This window comes from Grammomys surdaster, unplaced genomic scaffold (genome assembly GCF_004785775.1).
Source record: "Grammomys surdaster isolate TR1022 unplaced genomic scaffold, NIH_TR_1.0 267, whole genome shotgun sequence".
NCBI lineage: Eukaryota > Metazoa > Chordata > Mammalia > Rodentia > Muridae > Grammomys > Grammomys surdaster.
The window spans coordinates 3,020,190-3,040,886 of NW_021604708.1; the positions used below are offsets into that span (position 1 = coordinate 3,020,190).

Here is a 20,697-nt window from a genome sequence, read left to right on the forward strand (position 1 = left end):
ATATATATATATATATATATATATATATATATATATATGTATGGTAGCGTGTGCTTTTATCCCCAGTGCTGAGGCGGCAGAAGCTTGCAGATCTCTGGAACTCACTGGCTCCCCAGGCTGTTCTACTTTGTGATTTCTAGAACAATGAGAGATCTAAAAACAAAAATCACAACAGTGGATGATTCCCCAATAGCAGCAGCTGAGGTTGTCCTCTGACCTCCACTTTCCCCGGTTTCAGAAAAGCAACTGAACAGCAAGGCTGATGGCATAGGCTGGCCATCTTAGCACTCAGGAGAGTGAGGAAAGAGGATCATGAGTTAGTTCAAGGATAGAGAGACCAAGTGTATCCACCTTTCTTCCCCATAAAAGCAACAAACTATGGCCATTATAAAAGTGGTTTTGACAAACTAGAATAGAACAAAACAAACATACAAATGGGTGGGGAGGAGGGAAGCCAAAGAAAAAGCACAAGAAACACAAAGATGCAATGATTCACATTCATAAAGACACAAAATTCTATAAAAGTATAATATAAAAAACCATAATGTATAAGCAAAAGATCTGTAAGGTAATTTTATTTAAAAAAAAAAAAGCAAACAAAGCATTATGAGTCAACAAAGCAAAACCAAAGAACAACCTTCAAGAATACCATTGACTTGATTTTGTGTTGGCTGTCTACTGTTACGCATGGGGCCTGCCTTTAAGTGTAATTTGTATACCCAGTAAGACTCCATTAGAGAAAACAAAGTTTTCCTTTTTGAATGGTTGTCAATTGGAGACAGCTTCTGTGGAGGGATGGAGGTTTGGGTCCATGTCTCTTCTCAGTGCTGGTACCCCATCTGGCTTAGACTTGTGCATACTAGGTATGCTTTCATAAACTCTGTGAGTTCATATGTACATCAGCCTTGCTGTATTTAAAAGCCTTCGTCTCCTTGGGGTCTTCCATCCCCATTAGCTCTTAAAATCTTTCTCCCTACTTTTCCAAAGTTCCATGAACACTATTGGGAAGAATTTTACGGAGACAATCCGTAATGAGTGTTCCAAGTTCTCTCACTTTCTGAACATAGTGCAGTTGTGGATCTCTGTATTTGTTCTCACCTACTACATGAAGAAGTTTCTCTGATGATGGCTGAGCAAGACACTGATCTGTAAGTATAACAGAAGGTGATTAGGGGTAATTTTATTTTCATATTCCTCTTGCTGAATAGTAGTATTTGCCTTTCTCACAGGTCTATGACCTATCTAGTCTCGGATTCTCAGGCATGGGTTTTTTTCTCGTGGAGTGAGCCACCTTAAATACAGTCAGATAGTTGGTTACTCCCACAACTTTTTTGCTATTATTTACCAGCATATTGTTGAAGCAAATCACTATTGTAGATCCAAAGTTTTTAGCTCAGTTGGTGCTTATCTTTCTCCTCTGGTAGCATGAAGAGTGCCTTCTTCAACCATGAACTAGTCAGTAAGTTTCTAAGTGGGCACCAGTATAACTTTTCAGTGTTCAATGAGTAATGGCGGTATTGTCTTCAACAATAGGACCTAACCATCAGTTTCTGGTGAGTCACCAATGGCCTTGGCAATTGGTTTTTTTGTGGGTTTCCATGGGGCATCCAGCCAACAACTCAATTAGATGTAAGCCATCTCTAGCACTAGAGGTTTCATTTGGTAGTAACAGATGCCTAATTAGAGCTTTGTCTTCCATTTCTTGGTGATTTGATTTATATTTATTTTATTCATGTATGTATATATTTTAAGAAGCTTCTATGGTAGTAAGGCTTCAATAAGACCCCTCAAATGGCCCTTAGTTATAGCTGTCTCTCCCCATATCTCCTCTTATCCACTTCTTTCTTCCTTCTCTCCATTTAACCCCCAGACTACAATCATTCCTTCTTTCTGAGCATTCTCGCCCTTCATACATAACATTCCAATTTATTATGTAATCTCTCTCTTTCCAGTCTTCTAGTTTTCTACAGACTCATTTTCTCTGAGTATTGTAAACATTTGGAAAGCAGAACCAATGGGTTATTATCTCAGTATCGCCTTCAGGACCTGACATCAACTGTTATCCTTACAACGTCTGGTCAAAAGTACCTCTTGCTTCTAATCTAAGCTAATTAGAAGGTCCTCTTGCCCTTATGAATTAATCAAAGGTTCTTGTCCTGCAGTTATTTTGAAATTCCTAATATGATTTTAAAAAACTACTTTTTCTGAGAAAATTGAGGCAAATATAGAATAAGCCATCTATATGGAGGTACCTTAAAGTATATGGTACACACTAAAATCCCAAACCAATTACTACTGTATTTTATTTTATAGTTGAATATGACTATTTGGGAGAATATGAGGGTCACATAGTCTCTACTTCAGGGTGAATGCCTCTTATGCAATTTCCTCCCAAGCCTCTCTCAAGCCCATTTTACCCTTACCAATTTCTTCCCTGGTGTTCACTTAAGAGTGTTTCTATTTTCACCACATGACTAAAATCTGATAGTGTTTTGGTGTCCACTTTGCCCTTTCTGGTATCTATTCAATCTCTTCCTGTATTCCATTTTAACCTCATTCATTGAATCTTTTTCTCATCGTTTTCTGGTCACAACCTCCAAGAAGTTGGCTAGGATTCATAAATATTGTTCCACCTTTAGAAAAAAATCCTACTCTACATAGCTTTAATGTACTCTGTTTAATCTTAGCATGTTTATTTTAACAGCATCTAACTGTATAGACACCCATGCTTCCTGGAGTATTATAAAATGAATAAAGTTAATTCTATGATTATAGGTATCAATTCTGTTCTTTGCTGAGTTTTATATCTTAAAAGTAAAATTCCTGCCTTTTATTAACATTTTAAAATAAAAATAATAAAAAAGTACAATTCGTATAAAATCTTCTCTGTGTTCCTAGCTGTCTAAATGAAGGTATTTATCAGATTATTTCAGATATAATTTTATTCATCTAGTACTTTCCAAAGAGGAAAATCCAAAGGCAACTAAAATTGACTTCCAATTCCTCTACCGATTATCAACCACAGTTGCATATTGGAAAAACTCTAGGAAGTCTAAAACTTAGTGGCACCAGAGTTCCACCCCAGACTAACTCACTCTGGAGGGTAGCCTGGGCATCTGTTTTTGAAGCTCTTTGGCAAAAGCTAGCACCCAGCCAGAATAGAGAAGTACTGTGTCTATGGACATAAGTACAAAGAAAGAATGGTGATAAGCAAAATATGTTAAGGGTCAGCACTTTGGTTGATCTCCAACCCTATATCCTCAGAGGCGGGTGAGAGTTCTTTCTTTGGCCCAGTTCTGGATTTCTGCTTGTCCAAATATGAGATAAAAGATCAGACCAAACATGTTGACAGCAGCAGACAGGAAAAACACATTCCTCCATCCTGATTCAGAATCCTGAACACAAAAAATACACATGAGTTATTAATTTATAATTTTTTTCCTACCAATTATACAAGTCCTCTACTTTGCATATTGCAATGCTAATCAATCACATGCATACAAATGAGGGAGCAAATGCATAACACACTTAGTATCCTGTTGGCCAAGGAGGCTCATGAAACTTGGGAATCAAATGACTCTAAAAAGCACATTAGGTCCTATGATGTGGTAGCTATTTCCCCAAAAGAAAACAACTTAAGCAATACTGATGCTTCTCCAGCAATCTGGATTTCAATAACTATAAAAGTGAAGCTTTACAATTATGCTGAAAATGCATAGTTAAGGTCTGTTCTTCTTGCTTTGTTTCGGTTTTGTAGCTATTGTCTTCAATCAGTTCAGCTCCTTATATGGACCTCTTCATACAGTGTGAGCTACACTTGACTTGTTTGATAAACTCTACTGTCAGGCTTATTCATTGTTGTCATTATCATCATACTGAATTCTTATACATTTACTCGAAAGTTAGCCCAGAATCTAGGTCACCTAGCTATACTAAAAGCAAAACAAAACTCTGCTTCTCAAGCTGACACTCCAGTTCTTCCATCTTAGCCTGAGTCTTCCATTACTGCCTTCCCTCTGGCTCACTAGACCACACCTGGAGGCTGAGAGCAAACCTCCCAGCCTATGCTGCCTAAAGTTATACTGCTCTCCTCTCTCCTCTGTCTACAGATTGATGTCTTTATTAATTAAGACCCTGAGATACTAGTTTTCTCTTTAGTGATGCACAAACTATCTACAATTAATTCACTTGAGCTCCTTATGACCTCCTCTTCCTTCTCCCATCTTCATCACTTACTAATTCTTTATATGACTCATTCACTCTTGTCACAGTGAAGCCCTCTCTCTTGTCTCTTTGGTTGTGAGTTTAGTCTTTACCTGCTGAGCTATCTCTCCACCACCTCTCATTCTTTTTACCTCCTGAAAGTCATAGAAAAACTGTTATTCCCACCCAAACAGCTCATTTTCCCAAAATGAATCTGATTCCCTTTGATGAAGTCAGCTTTTTACTTTTTTTTTCCCTGGGAAGCATGGCATGCCACAGTCTAATTTTCATGATGAATGTTCAAATCCATGCTTGCTTCCCCTGGCCACCTGTACAATCTTTGAGAGCACAGTGTATATTTTCAATGCCTAAAATAATACCTGCCACTTGCAGATGTTCAATAACATGCCCAACCTGACTGATGAGGAATCCGGTGGTGGTGGACGAGATGATTCCTGCAGTAAGACCAAATCCCCTTGAGATGCCCATGAGGAAACTTGCATATCTGTGGAGAAGATGATTTTATGTAGAAAACCATCCATAGCAGATGTTCAACTTTCATGAAACACATTTTTAATGGCAAGGTCACTTGACCTAGTAGTTTTCATTACCTAAAGACATCCAAAGAGATGTTTCTTTACCAACTTTGAAATCATCCATCCATTGAATCAATAGCTAGAATAACCAGAGAAGTAGTTTCTGTGGGAACTTTCTTCACAACACTGTTCAGTGCAGTGGGCAGTTTGCATAACAAACAAGTATCAGCCTCCAAATCTGAAGCCAAACTGTACGCCTTTAGATCCTGGCTCTGCCCTTGTGTGACTACAGGGAGGTCTCATGTGCTTCAGTCTCCTCTCGCTGAATTAGGGGCTCATAATAGGATCTACCTAATATATTCGTGATGATGACACATATTGATTTCTGAGAATGTGTTAGCATAGGTCTGGCTCGTGGTAAATAGTCTATGTGTTGTGGCTGATATAATAAACACCCTGGAAATTTCCAAAACAGATATCTGTGGCCTTTTCCCAAAATACACAGTTTAATCTCTTACCAGGGAACTTGAAAAACTTTCTCAATCCAGAAATGAGACACACGGCCATGGCTGTGAACCAACATTTCTAGTTATGTCACTTCACCTTGATCTAGTACACATCAAAAACAGACAGGCTTTGCACTTTGGCATGGACACTGAGATCTACCATCACTTCAGTAGTCTGATAAAGGCAATAGACAGGTAAAGGCCTTACCTGGGGGCAACGTCTAGGGTGTTGATGATGAACCCTGAGTCACACAAATTGCTGGTCCCAGGAATGAGTATCAGCAAAACAATGGTTGCTACGTAACTGGAAGTCACAAAAGGCAGGGCCACAGCGCAAAGGGATGGAAGGAGGAGCCCTGGAGAATGGGGACATGTCAAGAGGCTTCTCAACGCACACACAGGAAGGGGAGTAGTTACCTGAATCCACACACCCATCCTTACCCAGGGATGAAAAGAGTTTTCGAACTGTGATTAAGCTGAGAAGATTCCTGGATAGAAGGAAATCTGCCATCTGACCTCCTAAAATTGTACAGCTTGAGGCAGCAATGAAAGGCAGGGAGGACAGAACCCCACTCTGAAAGAAGGAAATTACACACACCATCACAGAGCAGTATAGGGCACTAGTGTTTATCACACAGACCAACCTTAGCCTGACTTCCAATATTCTGAGTTGTTTGAGGAAAACTAGCACCCTTGCCACACTGGAAGGGCACTTATAAGAGAACTGACACCCGAGAAAAGGAATGTCAGTTTTGGGGGAAAACTTCTGTACCAGTAGGCATAGCAGAAAACCATGACAATTAAGACCCCATATGCACAGTACCTCCACCACTCAGTAGTCCCAGTAGTTATGTAACCCAAGGCAAATTATCTCACCTCTGAATGTCCCAGTTCCACTATTGTGAAATGGGAATCATGGCACGGCCTCTGTCACCACCATTGTGAAGGTGAAATGATTCTATACACTGGAATATAATGGGTAGTGCAGGACTACAGTCATTATTGTCACAGTCACAGTAGAGGAGTGTACTCACATCTCTGATGTTAACGTGGAGCACTGTACTGATGTACGTCGGTAGGTATGTTATGATTATGGTGCAAAGCCAGAAATGACTGAAAAACCCCATGAAAATAGCCCACAGTGGCAGGCATCTGACCATTGCCTTTATGGGGATGGATCTTCTGGGAGAACTAGACTGAAAGAAAACATCAAATCAACATCGGCATTAGTATAGGTCCCCCTAGAAACAGTGCTCTGCATGCTCCATGGGTGGAAAGAGAGGATGCAGAGTACCTGCTGGGCCACTGAGGATGTGATATGGTTCTTTTCCCTCTCACTTATGCATGGGTGATGGATGGGGTCATCGTAAATCACTGTGAACCACAGGACACAGCAGACACAGCCAATGCTACCTGGGAAGTAGGGATGCAGTTATACTTCGGGTCGATTCAGATATTGGAAGGATAATATTTTGTCTGAAATATCACAGCCTTTCTATCACACACACCAACTCGGGATTGTTCCACCATATAGACCTAAATTTCCCTTTTCTCTTTTCCACCCTATAAAACTCCTTCTATTGAACCTTTTTAGATGCCAGTTCTCAAATATAAACTTGCTTTTTGTCCATGTCAGAATCTTGGAGATAATGTGAGCATGACTAAATCAGTACAGCCAAGGCTTAAGGATTCAGTGTTTCTTTATAGCCATAGATGGTCTTAACAGTAACTTTTTGGCATATGTGTCATTGTCTCATTTTGGTTTGTGCAGTTGGAGTTGAAAAAAAAGTAGTTATGGATGCATGAAAGCACTCGCCACGACGTCATTCTTTGTGGCACAGAAATATTTCTAATATGTTTGCAAGAGGTTGCTATTTGTATTGAAACTATAGATCTCTTGGGGAGTCCAAGCAGAAGCAGTTTTTCCATGCCTGGTTAACATGTGTGAAACAAAATGACAGGGATTCACAGTGTTAGTGAGAAAGCTCTGCCTCCCTCTGCCTCTGGAGTGCTGGGGTTAAAAGTGTGCACGACTGGCATCATTTCAAAAATATTCTGTTAAAAGTTTTGAGAACCAGTTGTTCCTTACATCCTCCTATATTATCAGGTTAATCTGTTGTTTTATTGGGAACTAAATTTCAGAGAGTATGATCGCCAAAGCAATCTGGAAAACATTATATAATGGATCCTTTGATCTAAACATTTCACAGTTTAGTGAGACAAGAAACATCACACATCCTGAAAAGGAAGTGTCAATAAAAGATCATAGAGAGGAAGACCTGATGGATAAGCTTCAGAAGGCTCCATGAAGGAAGGAACATCTGAATTAAGCTTTGCACAATTCACTTGATAGAGAACAGACTAAAAGCATATTGGATACATGTAACAATTATTATGAAATGTGTAGACACACTGAAGGTGTTCTCAATCAGCTTTGATGTCTTAACTTCACAGCAGCAGGAGACCAGGCACTTGAGACACTATGGTTGAGGTGCTGGGAGGTGTGTGTTGCAGACAGGGAAAGCTTTGTAACTGATTTCTCAAAAGCTTCTCAGAAAGCTGTGGAGCGTGATCTCATCTACCCTGTGCATGTGGATTGTCCAACTTTCTAGAAAGGTGTAAGATCAAGATCCATGAACTCTACTAAGAAAGGTACCAATCCTCAACATTCTTCATAATTTTCCATTTAACAAAGAACATGGAGAGAGGCTGAGTGATGTCTATCTTAAAACAAATGCCTGAGAAGTGGAAGTGTTACGATGTAAGAGACAGTGACTCACCAAAGATATAGAAGATAAAAGGCCAGCCCAGTGCCTGTGAGATTAATCCCCCCACACAGAGGATGATGAAGGACCCAAATGCTGCCCCTAAAGGGAAGACAGGGAAGAAAAAGTTTATGGAGATAGCAGTGGCTAAAATGTGAACATTGTCCCTTTGCTGATTTGGAATTGTTGCGTGATGAGAGGATTTATTCCTGTTCACTAGACTTTCCAAATATCATGGGAAACAACAAGCACTGTACTAAACAACAGCTTACTTCAGTAGCTCTGTAACAGCAATGTGGCCAACTTCTAATTTGTCAGCTTATCATAAAAGCTCTCTGCAAGTACAGCTCGTGCTGGTGGAATGTGACACTGGGTGCAGAACTGTAAAGACTTACCAAAATTAGAGAGGTACAGTTCCTGTGTTCAAAATTAGAGAGATACAGTTCCTGTGTTCAAAATTAGAGAGGTACAGTCGCTGTGTTCAAGGGGATTTTGCTCTAATTGGTGAGAGAACAATGAGCAAAACTTACTATCACACATTTATTCCAACTGGATTACACTTGGACCTTGGGGTCTACAATGACAAGAGCAACAGCCAGGCATGATGGCATATCTCTACAATCTCAGCACGCAAGAGTCTCAGGAAAGAGGATTGACATGAATCTGAGGCCACTATGGGCTACATCAATAGTACCAGGCTAGCTATGGCTATCTAGTAAAACCTTGTCTAAAATAAGTAACAAACAAATAAACAAAGCTGGAAAATTAAAGCTATACATTTTACAGATTCACAGTAGGAAATGCTTTTTACATAGCAATATTACACATACTTAGTGTACACAAACACTTACACATACAACCACATATGCAAACCTCAGAAAGGTTTCATGAGTTCCTAGTCACCTGCACAATGTGAAAGGAGTCCATTCTATCTATTCTGTTCTCTATTCTATTTCCTATTCTATTCTCCGTTTTGTTTTGTTCTGTTTTGTTCTGTTCTGTTCTGTTCTGTTCTGTTCTGTTCTGTTCTGTTCTGTTCTGTTCTGTTCTATCAATTCCATTCTATTCTCTGTTCTATTCTATTCTATTCTATTCTATTCTATTCTATTCTATTCTATTCTATTCTATTCTATTCTATTCTTCTATTCTATTTTCTATTCTTTCTCTCCTACTCTGCCCAATTCTCTCTGCTCATTTTCATGGTTTAAGTCCTAGATTTTGCTTCCACTTAATTGGTACCATAACACAGGTCTATTCTTCTATTTGAGAAGTGATATTAGAATGTAAAGGAAATAATAAAATTACAATTACAATGGGGACAAATAAAATTAAATTAAATGCAATAAAAATATTAGAAAATTGTACAAAGAAGGAAGTAAATATTTGTGGTTTTAACAAAAGCAGGGGTTTGGAATCTTTTAAAGATATGAACCTGTGAGCTGAGAGCCATGGGGAAGTGATGACAGCTATGGACAACTCAGCTACCAGAGCCTCGCCGGCAGAGAGAGATGAGTGGTCAGCATGTTGTAGTAAATTGTCTGAACATCTGTCAGTATAATGAGAAGGTGAGTCTTTATTCTATGGTTGTAAGAGGGCATATGGAAGATAATCATGCTAATGAGTAAAACTGCCTCAGCAGTACACAAAATAATTTAGCATTGATGGAAAGAAGAAATCCAGCATGGAAGAAAGATTAGCAGATAATATTTGGAGATAGAGGAAGTCATGACAGTGGTGGTCGAGAAGCAAGCAGGAGGGTTTCTATGAGGGAACAGACTGCAGGGTGTAGCTTGTGCTGGACCCATGAGTGAGCTGTTGATAGAACCTCAGATCTGTCCTTTACATATGTGTTCTCAGGTCTACAAGCTGCCGTGCAGACTCCACCGAGGGGGCTTTGGTGAGACCACACATTATGAGGGTCCTCCTTGCATTATGACCAAGAATGTGTACTCTGAAGACAAAGTGCCTGGGCTTAAATCTAGGTCCTACTACTTACTGTTTATTCATGTTTGGGCCATTTACTTACATACACTAGCTCCCTTCTCTGGGAGAAAAAAGCACAAAAATAGCATGCACATAAGAGAGTTGTATGAGTTACTTAGCTCAGAAGAGTAGAATGATGTGGCTATTTCACCTTCCCGTTGATTTTGCTCTTGGCCTCTCTGAGTCCCTATTTTGTCCTCTGATATTTTCTAGCAATGTGAGTGTAACAACGTATTTTTCATTTGTGCATTTCTTTTTTTCTTTCTTGAGACAGAGTCTCAAGAAAATGTAATTTTCTATAAAATAAGCCGAGTTCAAACTCACAATCCTCCTGCCTCTACCTCCTCAGTATTAGAATGACAAGCAATAGCCACTATGACCAATTCCATTTCTACCTTTCAGCATTTTTCTCCATCAGGCCTTAGCCTTTGACTGATGTAGGTCACAATGCCCTGTGCTACTCCTGAGCTTGAGGCTTTACAGCACAGATGTTTGTTTCCCCTTTGTTATACAATTGTCTTATATTGCTCTATTTTTTTCTTGATTGTTGAAGTCATCTGAGTTGCAGAAGAACAGAGCAAATCACAACCCTCTGGTGCACATATGCGTCCTCACCTGAGCCTGCAATGCTGGTGAGCTTGCTCCGTTCAAGTGGTGGAGCCCACTTTGCCCAAATTGTGAACTGACCAGTCCATGCCATTCCCTGCAATAAAAGTATTGGGATCTCTGTTGTTTTGCAGATGTAGGCAATCTGTATCCCACTCAATCTGAGAAACTATCTGGATACCTGTGCCATCCCCTGAACTGTGCGAATGACGATAACCAAAATCACTCCAAAGTCAGCAGCCAGTGGAGTAAACAGCGTGAGCAGGGATGAGATGAGCAACCCAGCACCAAGGATCTGCTTTGCTCCCAGTATCCCCGCTAAATATCCACTTGGTATTAACGTCAGTATGATTCCATAGCTGATGGAGCTAAAGATGATCCCCTGGGTCTCTGTGCTCCACTGATAAACAGCAGCCTGGGAAAGGAGGAAAAGGTTAAAGTTAGCAGTAGTTAGTAGGGCACCCTCTATGCTAAGAAGTCCTGACTGGAAAATCTACTTTATACTCAAAGTTGTTCTATATTCAAGAGATTCTATTATAACTCTATTATAAATACTTAGTATGATTTAGGGGTTTTTCCCTCAAATTTTTACCTAACTTATTTTTATTTATGTGTTTGTTTTTACAAATAACTAACTGTATCCCTAATTTATTTCCCTTAACGGGAGGAAAAAATTTAAATGTAAGAAATAAAGAAAAGAGATAAAGGTACATGATTATGGAGTTAGAGTGATGTCTTGGCTGTTAAGGGTATCTGCTGCTCTTGCAGAGGACTAAGGTTTGGTTCCCAGCAGCCACTTGGTGGCTCACATTGTCTGTAACTTTAGCTTCAGTGCATCTCATGTCCTTTTGGCTTCTGAGAACATATGGGACACATATTTGGAAGGTATACATACACATTGGCCAACACTCACACATAGAAAAATTAATAAATCTTTGTTGAAAAGATAAATGACACATAGATGAGAGTCTGAGAACAGCAGGGTGGCTTCTGTGTTAAAGAGCTGCCTTGGAAACTTAAGTGCCACAGACTCTCATTGAATAAAGGGAACATTTCTTTGCTGATTTCTTATCAAAAGTAACTCCTGATTGAAAAATAAAAATCACATTTAGTTGTTATGTATGGTCTGGCTGGAAGAATCAAGTTACTAAGATATACATTATGAATGAATAACTCTCAGTACTTTAATAGTCTCTAGAGATCTAGATCTGGAATCATGTTATAAATTACATCACCAAAAGATGTAAAACAAGAAATACAATATTAACTTAAAATGACTTTTAGCAGCCAGGCAATGGTGTAACATGCCATTAAGCCCAGCATTAGGGAGGTAGAGGCAGGCAAATTTCTATGAGCTGAAGGCCAGTGTGATCTACGTAACAAATACTAGAACAGGACAGTCAGGGATATCTAGAGGGTCCCTGTCTCAAAATATAAACAAAGAAAAAGAATATTATAACTCAGAGTATATGATTCATGTTAGAATTAATATTTGAGGATAGACATAAATAGGACAGAAAACTTGAGGAAGGAAAAACAGTTTAGGAAGATCCAAGAGAGGGAGCGATTTTGAGGCATCTTTTGAAAACAATGCCTGGAATTTGTGTGAAGGAAGCAAGTAAGACAACATTCCTATTGGATAAAAAGCACATTTAGATTTTCGGCATCTGGTGTATGAACTGATAGTGACAGTGCCTGGCTCTGAGCACGGAAGTTCCTTGGCCAACAGTGGATAGGAATGTGTGGCGGAAGACCAGGCTCTGGTGGTGGGGCACAGCATGTCCAGACACAAATCAATTAGCTTGAAGGTGCCTTGAGTTCCCAGGCACAGGAGTGTGGATGAGTAGGTGAGTTATAACACACTCCTAACTCATGGATTATAGGGATGACATTAGGACTGCATAGTAAATGACAGGTTAAAGGATGCCTACAAAAAAAAGCGTGTCTTTATGATTCTTATACAAATATGCAATGAACCTGTGATAAAGGTACTGTTTAACTCATTGATCAGTGAGGGAACTGGTAAAAATGGTAGCTTATGAAAAAGGAGGCTGGAAAGAGCCACACATATCTAAGCTGGACAGCAATGCTGGGGAGAATTTAAATAGATGGCGAACTGCCTTACTCAGCTACAGTCGGGGAGCTGCTGACTGGAGAATCGTGGAGGAGATTCCACAGGACTAGAACCACAAGCATTTCTCATCATCCTATAGAATTTGCTGAGCTATAAATAGCTTTAAAAATTATGCAAGCTGCAGGCACTCAAATAAAATCGGGCAACCCAGAAGGGTTCCCTAGATAGTAGCTAGTTTTTCTCTGAAGAAACTCAAATAAGTTTATTATTCCTATTTTTAATTTTTTTCTTTCATTTGTCTTACACCTTCTCTATAATGTTACTTCAATGAAAGATTATTATTGTCATCACAAACTGAAGCAATGGCTGAAGAATCACTTCAGTCCTTTTCTGTTTATGGTTGAATTCTATAATCTGCAGAGTCAAGCCTCTCTCCCCTGTTCTTGTCTGTTATTTTCTGTCAGCACAGAGCCCTCTCTCCATCACACTCACCCGGTTACTAAAGTCCTTGATGCCTCTGGTCCGGTTACTTAGGAGGTCCATCACAGGCCCCTCAGTGGATGCATTAGCTGGGTCCTGATGCTGTGTGCTGTTCACCATGGCAATGATGGCAATGCTCAGACTCACACGCTGTGTTATCATGGTGAAGTTGGAGAAGTGCATGATGAGAGCTAGCGCATAGCGTAATGAGCAGAAACCTGACCCTAGGCAGAATACAGTTACACAATGAGCACCCAAAAGGAAACTGCTGCTTTCCATTCCTGCCACGGCTAAACATGAACAGACTCCAGATGACACCAATCAATACTACTAGCTTGGTTTTTGTTTGCTTTTGTCCTTTTTTCTTTCTTCTTTTCTTTTTTTTTTCATCCTGGAGATTGAATCTAGGCCTTGTATCTGCTTACCAGGCAAGCAGCCTACCACTGAGCCTGGGTTCCAGCCCCTTTTAGAGTGCTTTTGAGACTGGTCTTGTTAAGTTGCCCAGATTGGGTTTGAATTTACTTTGTAGCCCAAGAACTTGCCATCTCTCCTACCTCAAACTTCCATGGCAGCCAAACTATAAACCAGTTGTCATCAGGCCGAGCTAATCCCGATGCCCCCTTTTTACCAACATATTTCTTCCAAACAGTGTTGCCATATTATTTTGCTGGGTTTAATAAGCATGGTAAGTTTGGAATCTTGCAAATATTCTTTAAAAGTGTGGAGACAGATGGTAAGGAAAGGAAAAGCCTTAATGTAAGGATTCTGTGTTACATTTCTCTAAAATAAGACACTGGGAAGATAATGGCAGAGCTGATCATGAAAGGATCCCTCTGCATTGCAAGGAAGCAGTCCATCTCATTCAGCACGTTCATTTCTCACAGAGCTTGTGAGAGTTGACATGACAGTTGCCTTTCAAAGACAGCACTTCCATGTCTGAGGATTTTCCTTTGAGCTGTCAGAGAAATAACATTCTTCTCCTTTTCCATTCTGAACTCTCTCCCTGATGATGCCTGCTTTCTTCTCCTTGTTTTCATTTTTGTGGCTCAAACTAGTCTAGAACTCCTAGGCTCAACTGATGCCCCCAACCCTGCCTCTTGGGACTTCAGGTGTTCACCACAATGCCCAGCTGAGACCTGATACTTCACAGTACTATGGGTACTTTGCTGACTCCACCCCACCCCCACCCCGTGCATTACTAGACCCTACCTCCATGGTTTTTCAGCTTTTCAAACAAATATGGAGAAACAATTTTTCTAAACTTATAGGTAAAAGTGATACAAAATAGTAATGAACAGTATTAAACATGTATGTATTTATGCATTCATCATATTTTCAATATGTATATGTATGTATGCTGTGTGTGCTGATATTCTATATCTATTCCTACTGAAATAAAGCAATGGGTTAATATTAGGATTTCCATGTGACTTATGGGTTAGGCTTTTTTCTCCTGCATATTTGGAAGACTGTGACTTGTGGGACATAAGCAGGATCTGTGAAGAAACAAAAATAAATGGAAGAAATTTCCAAGTAGTCTCACAGGTAGAACTAGTTACCTGCAAATGAATTATTTTGATAAAATTTAAGTTGCCAAACTCAGAGGAAGTGGCCAGACATTTGGCAAATGTGTTCCACAGGGATCTGTAAAATAGCTAAACTGGCTGTATGCCTTTAAATCACTTGTTCAAAACTCATTCCATTCCTTGGATATAGGATTTTTTGATCATTTGGTTCAATTTCTGCAAGATTAATCCATGGTGTCTCCTAACAATAAAAAGCAAGTGACATCTTGGGATTGAGGTTGAATCTGATGTTACACTAAGAGCATCCAGGGAAACAGTATAAAGAAAAGTCAGGGAGAGGACAGCAGCCATGGATGAAGTAGCTGGGGCCAAGCACTGAGTTTTCTATAACTCAAACAAGGACAGCACCTTACCTTTCCTGGTGGTAGACTTCTCATCCATTTTGTTTCTCTGGTGAGTGATGTGCACTTTGTGGCGTGGTTTTCCTCCCCCGCAAATCACTATCACCACGACAGGCTTTGACCTATGAGAAAAACATCATGCAAGATGTGGTATATTTACACAATGGAGTATTACTCAGCTATTAAAAACAATGAATTCGAGAGGTTCCTAGGTAAATGGATGGAACTAGAAATTATCATCCTGAGTGAGGTAAGCCAATCACAAAAGAACACACATGGTATTCACTCACTGATTATTGAATATTAGCCTAGAACCTTGAAATGCCCAAGATGCAACTCACAGGCCACATGAAGCCCATAAAGAAGGAAGACCAAGTGAGGGTGATTCGGTCCTTCTTAGAAGGAGCAACAAAATACTCAAGGGAGCAAATATGGAGACAAAGTGAGGGACAGAAACTGAAGGAGGGGCCGTCTCAAGACCACTCCACCTGAGTATCTATCCCATGTGCAATCACCAAAGGTAGATGCTGATGTGGAAGACAGGAAGTGCATGCTGATAAGAGCCTGATATGGATATCTCCTCAGAGGCCTTCAAGAGTCAGACATATTCAGAGGCAGATGCTCACATATAGCCATTGAACTGATCATGGGGTTCTCAATAGAGGAGTTAGAGTGAAGACTGAAGGAGCTGAAAGGATTTATGGCACCATGAGGAGAGCAACAATACCAACCAACCACAGCTCCCAGGGTCTAAACCACCAGCCTGGGAGCACTTAGGGGGGGATCCAGGGCTTCAGCTGAATATGTAAAAGTGGAGGGCCCTGCTGGGCATAGGTGGAAGAAGAGAACCTTGACCTCATGAAGGCTGGATGCCCCAGGGGGTGGGAATTTTGAGGGTGAGGAGGTGGGAGTGGGGGGGGTAGATAGAGGTTACATCCACAGAGAAGAAGGAGGAGGGGCGAGGGGATTGGGGGTTCCGAGGGGGTGGTGGGGGATGGGGTAAGGGGACAACATAGGAAATGTAAATAAATCATCCAATAAAAAAAAAAAAAAAGAATGACACACAGCATCCTCCTGCCCATGCTGCCTCTAGGATCAGGAAGAGGTGGGCATTTGCTGCTGTTTTATTTGTTCTTTATGACTTCTACATCCTGACTCTTATACACTATGACTATGCTTTCAGTGGACTGTGTCTTTAGGAGAAATTCTAACTGTAAATCCTTAGAGCAAATTCTCTAACCATCCAGTGGTGCTATGAAACTAAGAGAAGGAAGCTGAGAAGGTATAATCAAACCACAGCAAACCATTCAATCCTAGGAAGTACCATTACTTAGAGCAGACCACAAAATAGAACAGTCAAGCCCAAGAGCTGAAGAAGATGGTTCTAGAACAGCCTTTACTCTCATCCTGACCATTTTTTTCTGTTCCCTTTGGGTAAGCACAGTGTTCTGTGTCATCTTCTTTAAAGATGCTACATGACCTTCATGTGCTGTGATGCTCAGTGTTAATGGTCACCTTGGTAGAATCTAGAATCACCTGGGAGGTAGGCCTATGGGTTCCCTTGTGTGAGAGTAACTTAATTATGTTAACTGAGATGAGAAGGTTGAGTCACTGTGGGTAGCACCATTCCCTAGCAGGGGACTCTGAACTTTGTAAGAGCGGAAAAAGTGTTGAGCATGCATTAGTCACTTCTGACTGAAAACAGATGTAATATGAGCAGCTGAGTCAAACTCCTGAAGCCTTTACTTCCATTGTGTGATTAGAGTGTTCTTTACTACTCATAAAATGAGCATTTTATTGAGCTGACAATTTCTTTAAAACATTTATAAAATTATACTGAATGAAGGATTTCTGCTGCAATTATAAATTAATTTAGCTACTTTAAAAAGCAAATAAAATTTATGGCTCCAAATATGGACATGTTTGATTCAGTATTTGCATCTCTTTAGGAGGGATATATATATTTGCTTCTTTTAAGGAGGAATATACCTTCTAAGAATCTTATAAATTATATCTATTTTAGACTGTATCTTCAACAACTGTTAAAAAAAACACCTGTATCATACTTATATTTTGTAATTCAGGATCTTATACTTTCTGAACCCAAGTTTAAAGAGATATTCCCACCCTCTTAAATGACATTAGAATAGAAGGTGATCAGGGAAAATATAAATAAAGAATTTTATCCAAAACTATCTACTGTGATGTGTGCACATGTGAATGTGTATGTGGAGGCCAGAGGTCAGACTCACATGTCATTTTTCAAGAACTTATCTTGTTTGTTGAATTAGTGTGTGTCACAAGGACCTGGGTTTGCAGACTGGGCTGAGCTGGCTGGTCAGCCTCAGGGGTCCTCCTGTCCCTACCTCCCTACCACTAGGAGAACAAGCACATGCCACCAAACTTTTGTATTGTTTGTAGGTGCTGGGGTTTGAACCTGGGTCTCTTGCTTGGGTAGCAAACACTTTACCATTGAGCAATCTCCTCAGCCCAACCATGTCCTTAAAGAAAGGTTAATAGATGGTTAATACATAGGAGTCAAATTAGTTAATAAAGAACTATTAAACATCTAAGTTTTGAGATATTCTTGGGTTTTTTTTTTGCTTTTGTTTTTGTTTGTTTGTTTTGGTTTTTTTGAGACAGAGTCAGTGGACTTGGCTGACCTTGAACTTCTGATCCTCCTAGTTCAGCCTCCTGAAAGCTGGGGCTAATTGAAACTGTGTTGTATCACAATGGACCCACATGTAGGCTCAACTGCTATCAAGAACAGATGAGCACCAGAGCAGATGTTGGCTGGTTGCTCTGAACTGACAGGCTTGCAAGTGTAACTCGAATCTGGATGAGGTAAAAGACACAGGTCTTCTGCTCCAGGTACACACTTCACTGGTGAGAAAAAGTGTGCAGAAGACTGGACAGTCACCTCATCCTTACAATTCACAGAGTCAGCACACAGTCTCCCAAAGATCAGACTGTTTTTTTCTACTTATTAGTATAGCCTCCTTTTTTTTCTTAGCATTTTAAAACTTAAGTTTAAAAAATAATCACTAGCTTCATTTTGAAATATTCTAAGTTTTAATCATTTGTTCCCAAGGGAAATTTGATGATAGACGTGTAAGTTGAATTTCAATTTTAACATTAAAGAAAAACTCTTCAATTATTTCTTGCTTTTTTTTTTCTAGTAGTGTAAACCTATTCCGCTCATTCTGTTTGTTTTAGTCTTATGCAAGGGAATGAATGGTCTTAACAGCCTTTTGTTTCTCCCAAGGATTGGTCCTTGTACCACATCTGTGTCAACCAAACACTTTGCCTCTGCGTTACATTCCACTACCACTGGGCAGAGAGGGATAGAGGGGTGTGAAAGTGTGTGTGTGTGTGTCTGTGTGTGTCTGTGTGTCTGTGTCTGTGGTGAGGGAGTCACACAGCTTCTACTGTATTCAAGTATTTGAATTCTGTCTTAATAGCCTTCTGTTGTTTTGTTGTTAATGGCTTCTCCTTTTCATAAGACAAGTATAAAAATTGGTCATTCCAAACTTTAGTCTTTTCATAACATGATAATAAAAACCATGCTTCAAAAAATCATCAGGGCTCATGAAATCACAAGCCATTAATGTCATTAATGAAGACAGTACAGTCATTCTGAGTCTAACTGTAAACCATTGAGACCATGGAAATATCAAAGACCTTCCCATTCAGGAAATAATAGTGAGTCTTAGTGTCAAAGTTGCAAGTAGACCTAGAAACACAGCTCAGGTATAGCCTCACACAGTTCCAATTAAGTCAAAGCAAAATTTATATTTACAAAAGATTGGGACAATATAGGTTGTATTTGAGGAAAAGGGAAGACAGGCATTATGGTTATGCATATGGTATACATAATAGGCTTTCTTAGAGAGGAATGGTGACATAGACATAGTTGTATAAGGGGCTTCATCCTATGTTTAGCCTAGAACACATTACTTTGTTGTAATAATGTTTCTAGTACTCTTTGATTTCTCCTAACAACCTGCTTATCTTGCATAATTTTTTAGCCCAGTCTCCTGATTTACTCAAAGCAAATGTTGCATATTGTTCAAATATCAGGAGCCAGAAGTTCAGAGCCTGAATTCCCACTCTGTGCAAGCCATAGCAAGTTTCATAAACTCTTAGGGCCTTAATTGCTTCTGGCAGAAAGAGAGGATGATATTACTTCATGGGACTGTTTGCATGAAAAGAAGTATGAGGTGCACCACTCTAAGGAGTTCTACATTGTCAAATGTCACTGACATTAACACCAGCAGTGACAGCCACTGTGTCCCCACTCCATGTTAGACCATCTCAGATCCATGAGCAAATACAGACATATAGCAAATAAAAATATTTTGATAAAATGTTTGGTATTAAACTTTTCTTCTGCCTTGGATGAGAAAGTGCTCATTTAGCCACAGACTGCCAAGAACAAGAGACAAAAATAATCCCCAGAGTGTAAGGCAACTCATTAGCTTTCTACTTTTCTGAGGAACTGGTAGGTCACTTGACTAATGTATTCGTAAGTTAAATCACGGTTTAAAAAATATTTGAAAACCAGAAGTGGAAAATTCTAAACAGACTTATGCCAAAAAGCCAAGTGCATTTCAACCGTAGCGCTATCCATAGGGGGCTCACAGCTCAGGTGTAGCCTCCCAAAGTTCCATTTCCTAGTCGGGATTCTCTCTGGATAGGATGTGAGAGATATCTATCCTCAATAAATCCTGTCCACTATGGCTACCCATCATAACAGGTACCTACCATGGTCTCCCTGGGGATCTCTTAACTGTACAAAGGCAGCAAACCTTCCAGAAACATTCAGTTGTCTTGATTTCCATCTCACTCAGACTTCTGCAAGTCTTCTCGTCTTGAGAGGCAAGATCGAGTGTATTGAAACCAGAAAAGACTCATTAAGTACAGTCCCAAAGCTAAACCTTGTTAGTACTGGTTCAGTGTTTCATTCGGAAGCCAAAGCCAATTGTACAAATCTACATACCACAGCCAATACTCACAGGTTCTTCCAGCTAGTGACTACAATCCACCGTGGTCCTTGACACCAGTGACCTCTCAAACCTTAAAGTCTTGACTGGATAGTTATTTTGTAAGAAAGCCTCTTCTTCTCCAGAACCAGACACCATTCCCAAATGGAGGTCCTCAGGCAGCAGTTGATGTGCTTTTGAGTTCTCTTAACATTACTTCCTCCCTTGAATGCATGTCTGATAGCTTTGTAATTAACATCCTATTTAAAAGAAGAAAAACACTCTCCCCATTAAACTAGTATTTGAAGCTTTAGACTAGAAAGCTAGCTGGGAAAAAGAAAAAAGAAAAAAAAAGAAAAAAAAAGAAAAAAAAAGAAAAAAAAAAGAAAAAAAGGCGTTCCTATGTCTTCCTCTCTTCACAGGGAAACGTAATGAATCACGTGGGAACAGACGACGCCAGATTTGACCCTGCGCTCTTGGGACAAGAGAGCCTGCATTTGGCGTGGCTGCTTAATTTTTAACTTCACTTTCAAGTTCTCACCGACCTAGTGAGTATCTCAACGATGTCACTATGTTTTTCTGCTTTGAACTATGCACACCGCCATTCAGTCAACAAGCCAATTGCACTGAAAGTA

The 20,697-nt window shown here is 39.9% G+C and overlaps 1 protein-coding gene across 3 annotated transcripts; it reads right to left on the reverse strand.

The window, feature by feature from the left end:
• Positions 1–547: 547 nt before the first annotated feature.
• On the reverse strand, positions 548–20,364 carry Slc17a2 (solute carrier family 17 member 2). Of its 3 annotated transcripts, none has more exons than XM_028776333.1 (12): positions 20,096–20,364; positions 15,093–15,202; positions 13,166–13,377; positions 10,781–11,014; positions 10,609–10,696; positions 8,026–8,112; positions 6,540–6,658; positions 6,280–6,441; positions 5,687–5,819; positions 5,454–5,601; positions 4,618–4,708; positions 548–3,395 (listed from the first exon to the last, which is right to left on the reverse strand). In XM_028776333.1, exons 2-12 carry the CDS (start codon positions 15,118–15,120, stop codon positions 3,261–3,263), a joined length of 1,437 nt encoding a protein of 478 aa, XP_028632166.1. In that variant the 5' UTR covers positions 15,121–15,202; positions 20,096–20,364; the 3' UTR covers positions 548–3,260. The 3 variants fall into 3 exon arrangements, with proteins under 3 accessions (XP_028632166.1, XP_028632163.1, XP_028632165.1); XM_028776330.1 differs by lacking the exon at positions 20,096–20,364 and adding an exon at positions 19,845–19,960; XM_028776332.1 differs by lacking the exon at positions 20,096–20,364 and adding an exon at positions 19,845–19,960 and having other exon boundaries at positions 3,277–3,395; positions 4,584–4,708.
• Between the last annotated feature and the right edge of the window lie 333 nt (positions 20,365–20,697).

Excerpts from the sequence above, each read along its gene's own strand:
- Slc17a2 (XM_028776330.1), bottom strand. The coding sequence starts at position 19,921 with ATGGAAATCAAGACAACTGAATGTTTCTGGAAGGTTTGCTGCCTTTGT. Across the intron at positions 11,015-13,165 it reads TCAAGGACTTTAGTAACCGG|GCTGCTGTTTATCAGTGGAG; the intron begins GTGAGTGTGATG and ends CTCCTTTCCCAG. Across the intron at positions 3,396-4,617 it reads CCGGATTCCTCATCAGTCAG|GATTCTGAATCAGGATGGAG; the intron begins GTTGGGCATGTT and ends TTTTGTGTTCAG.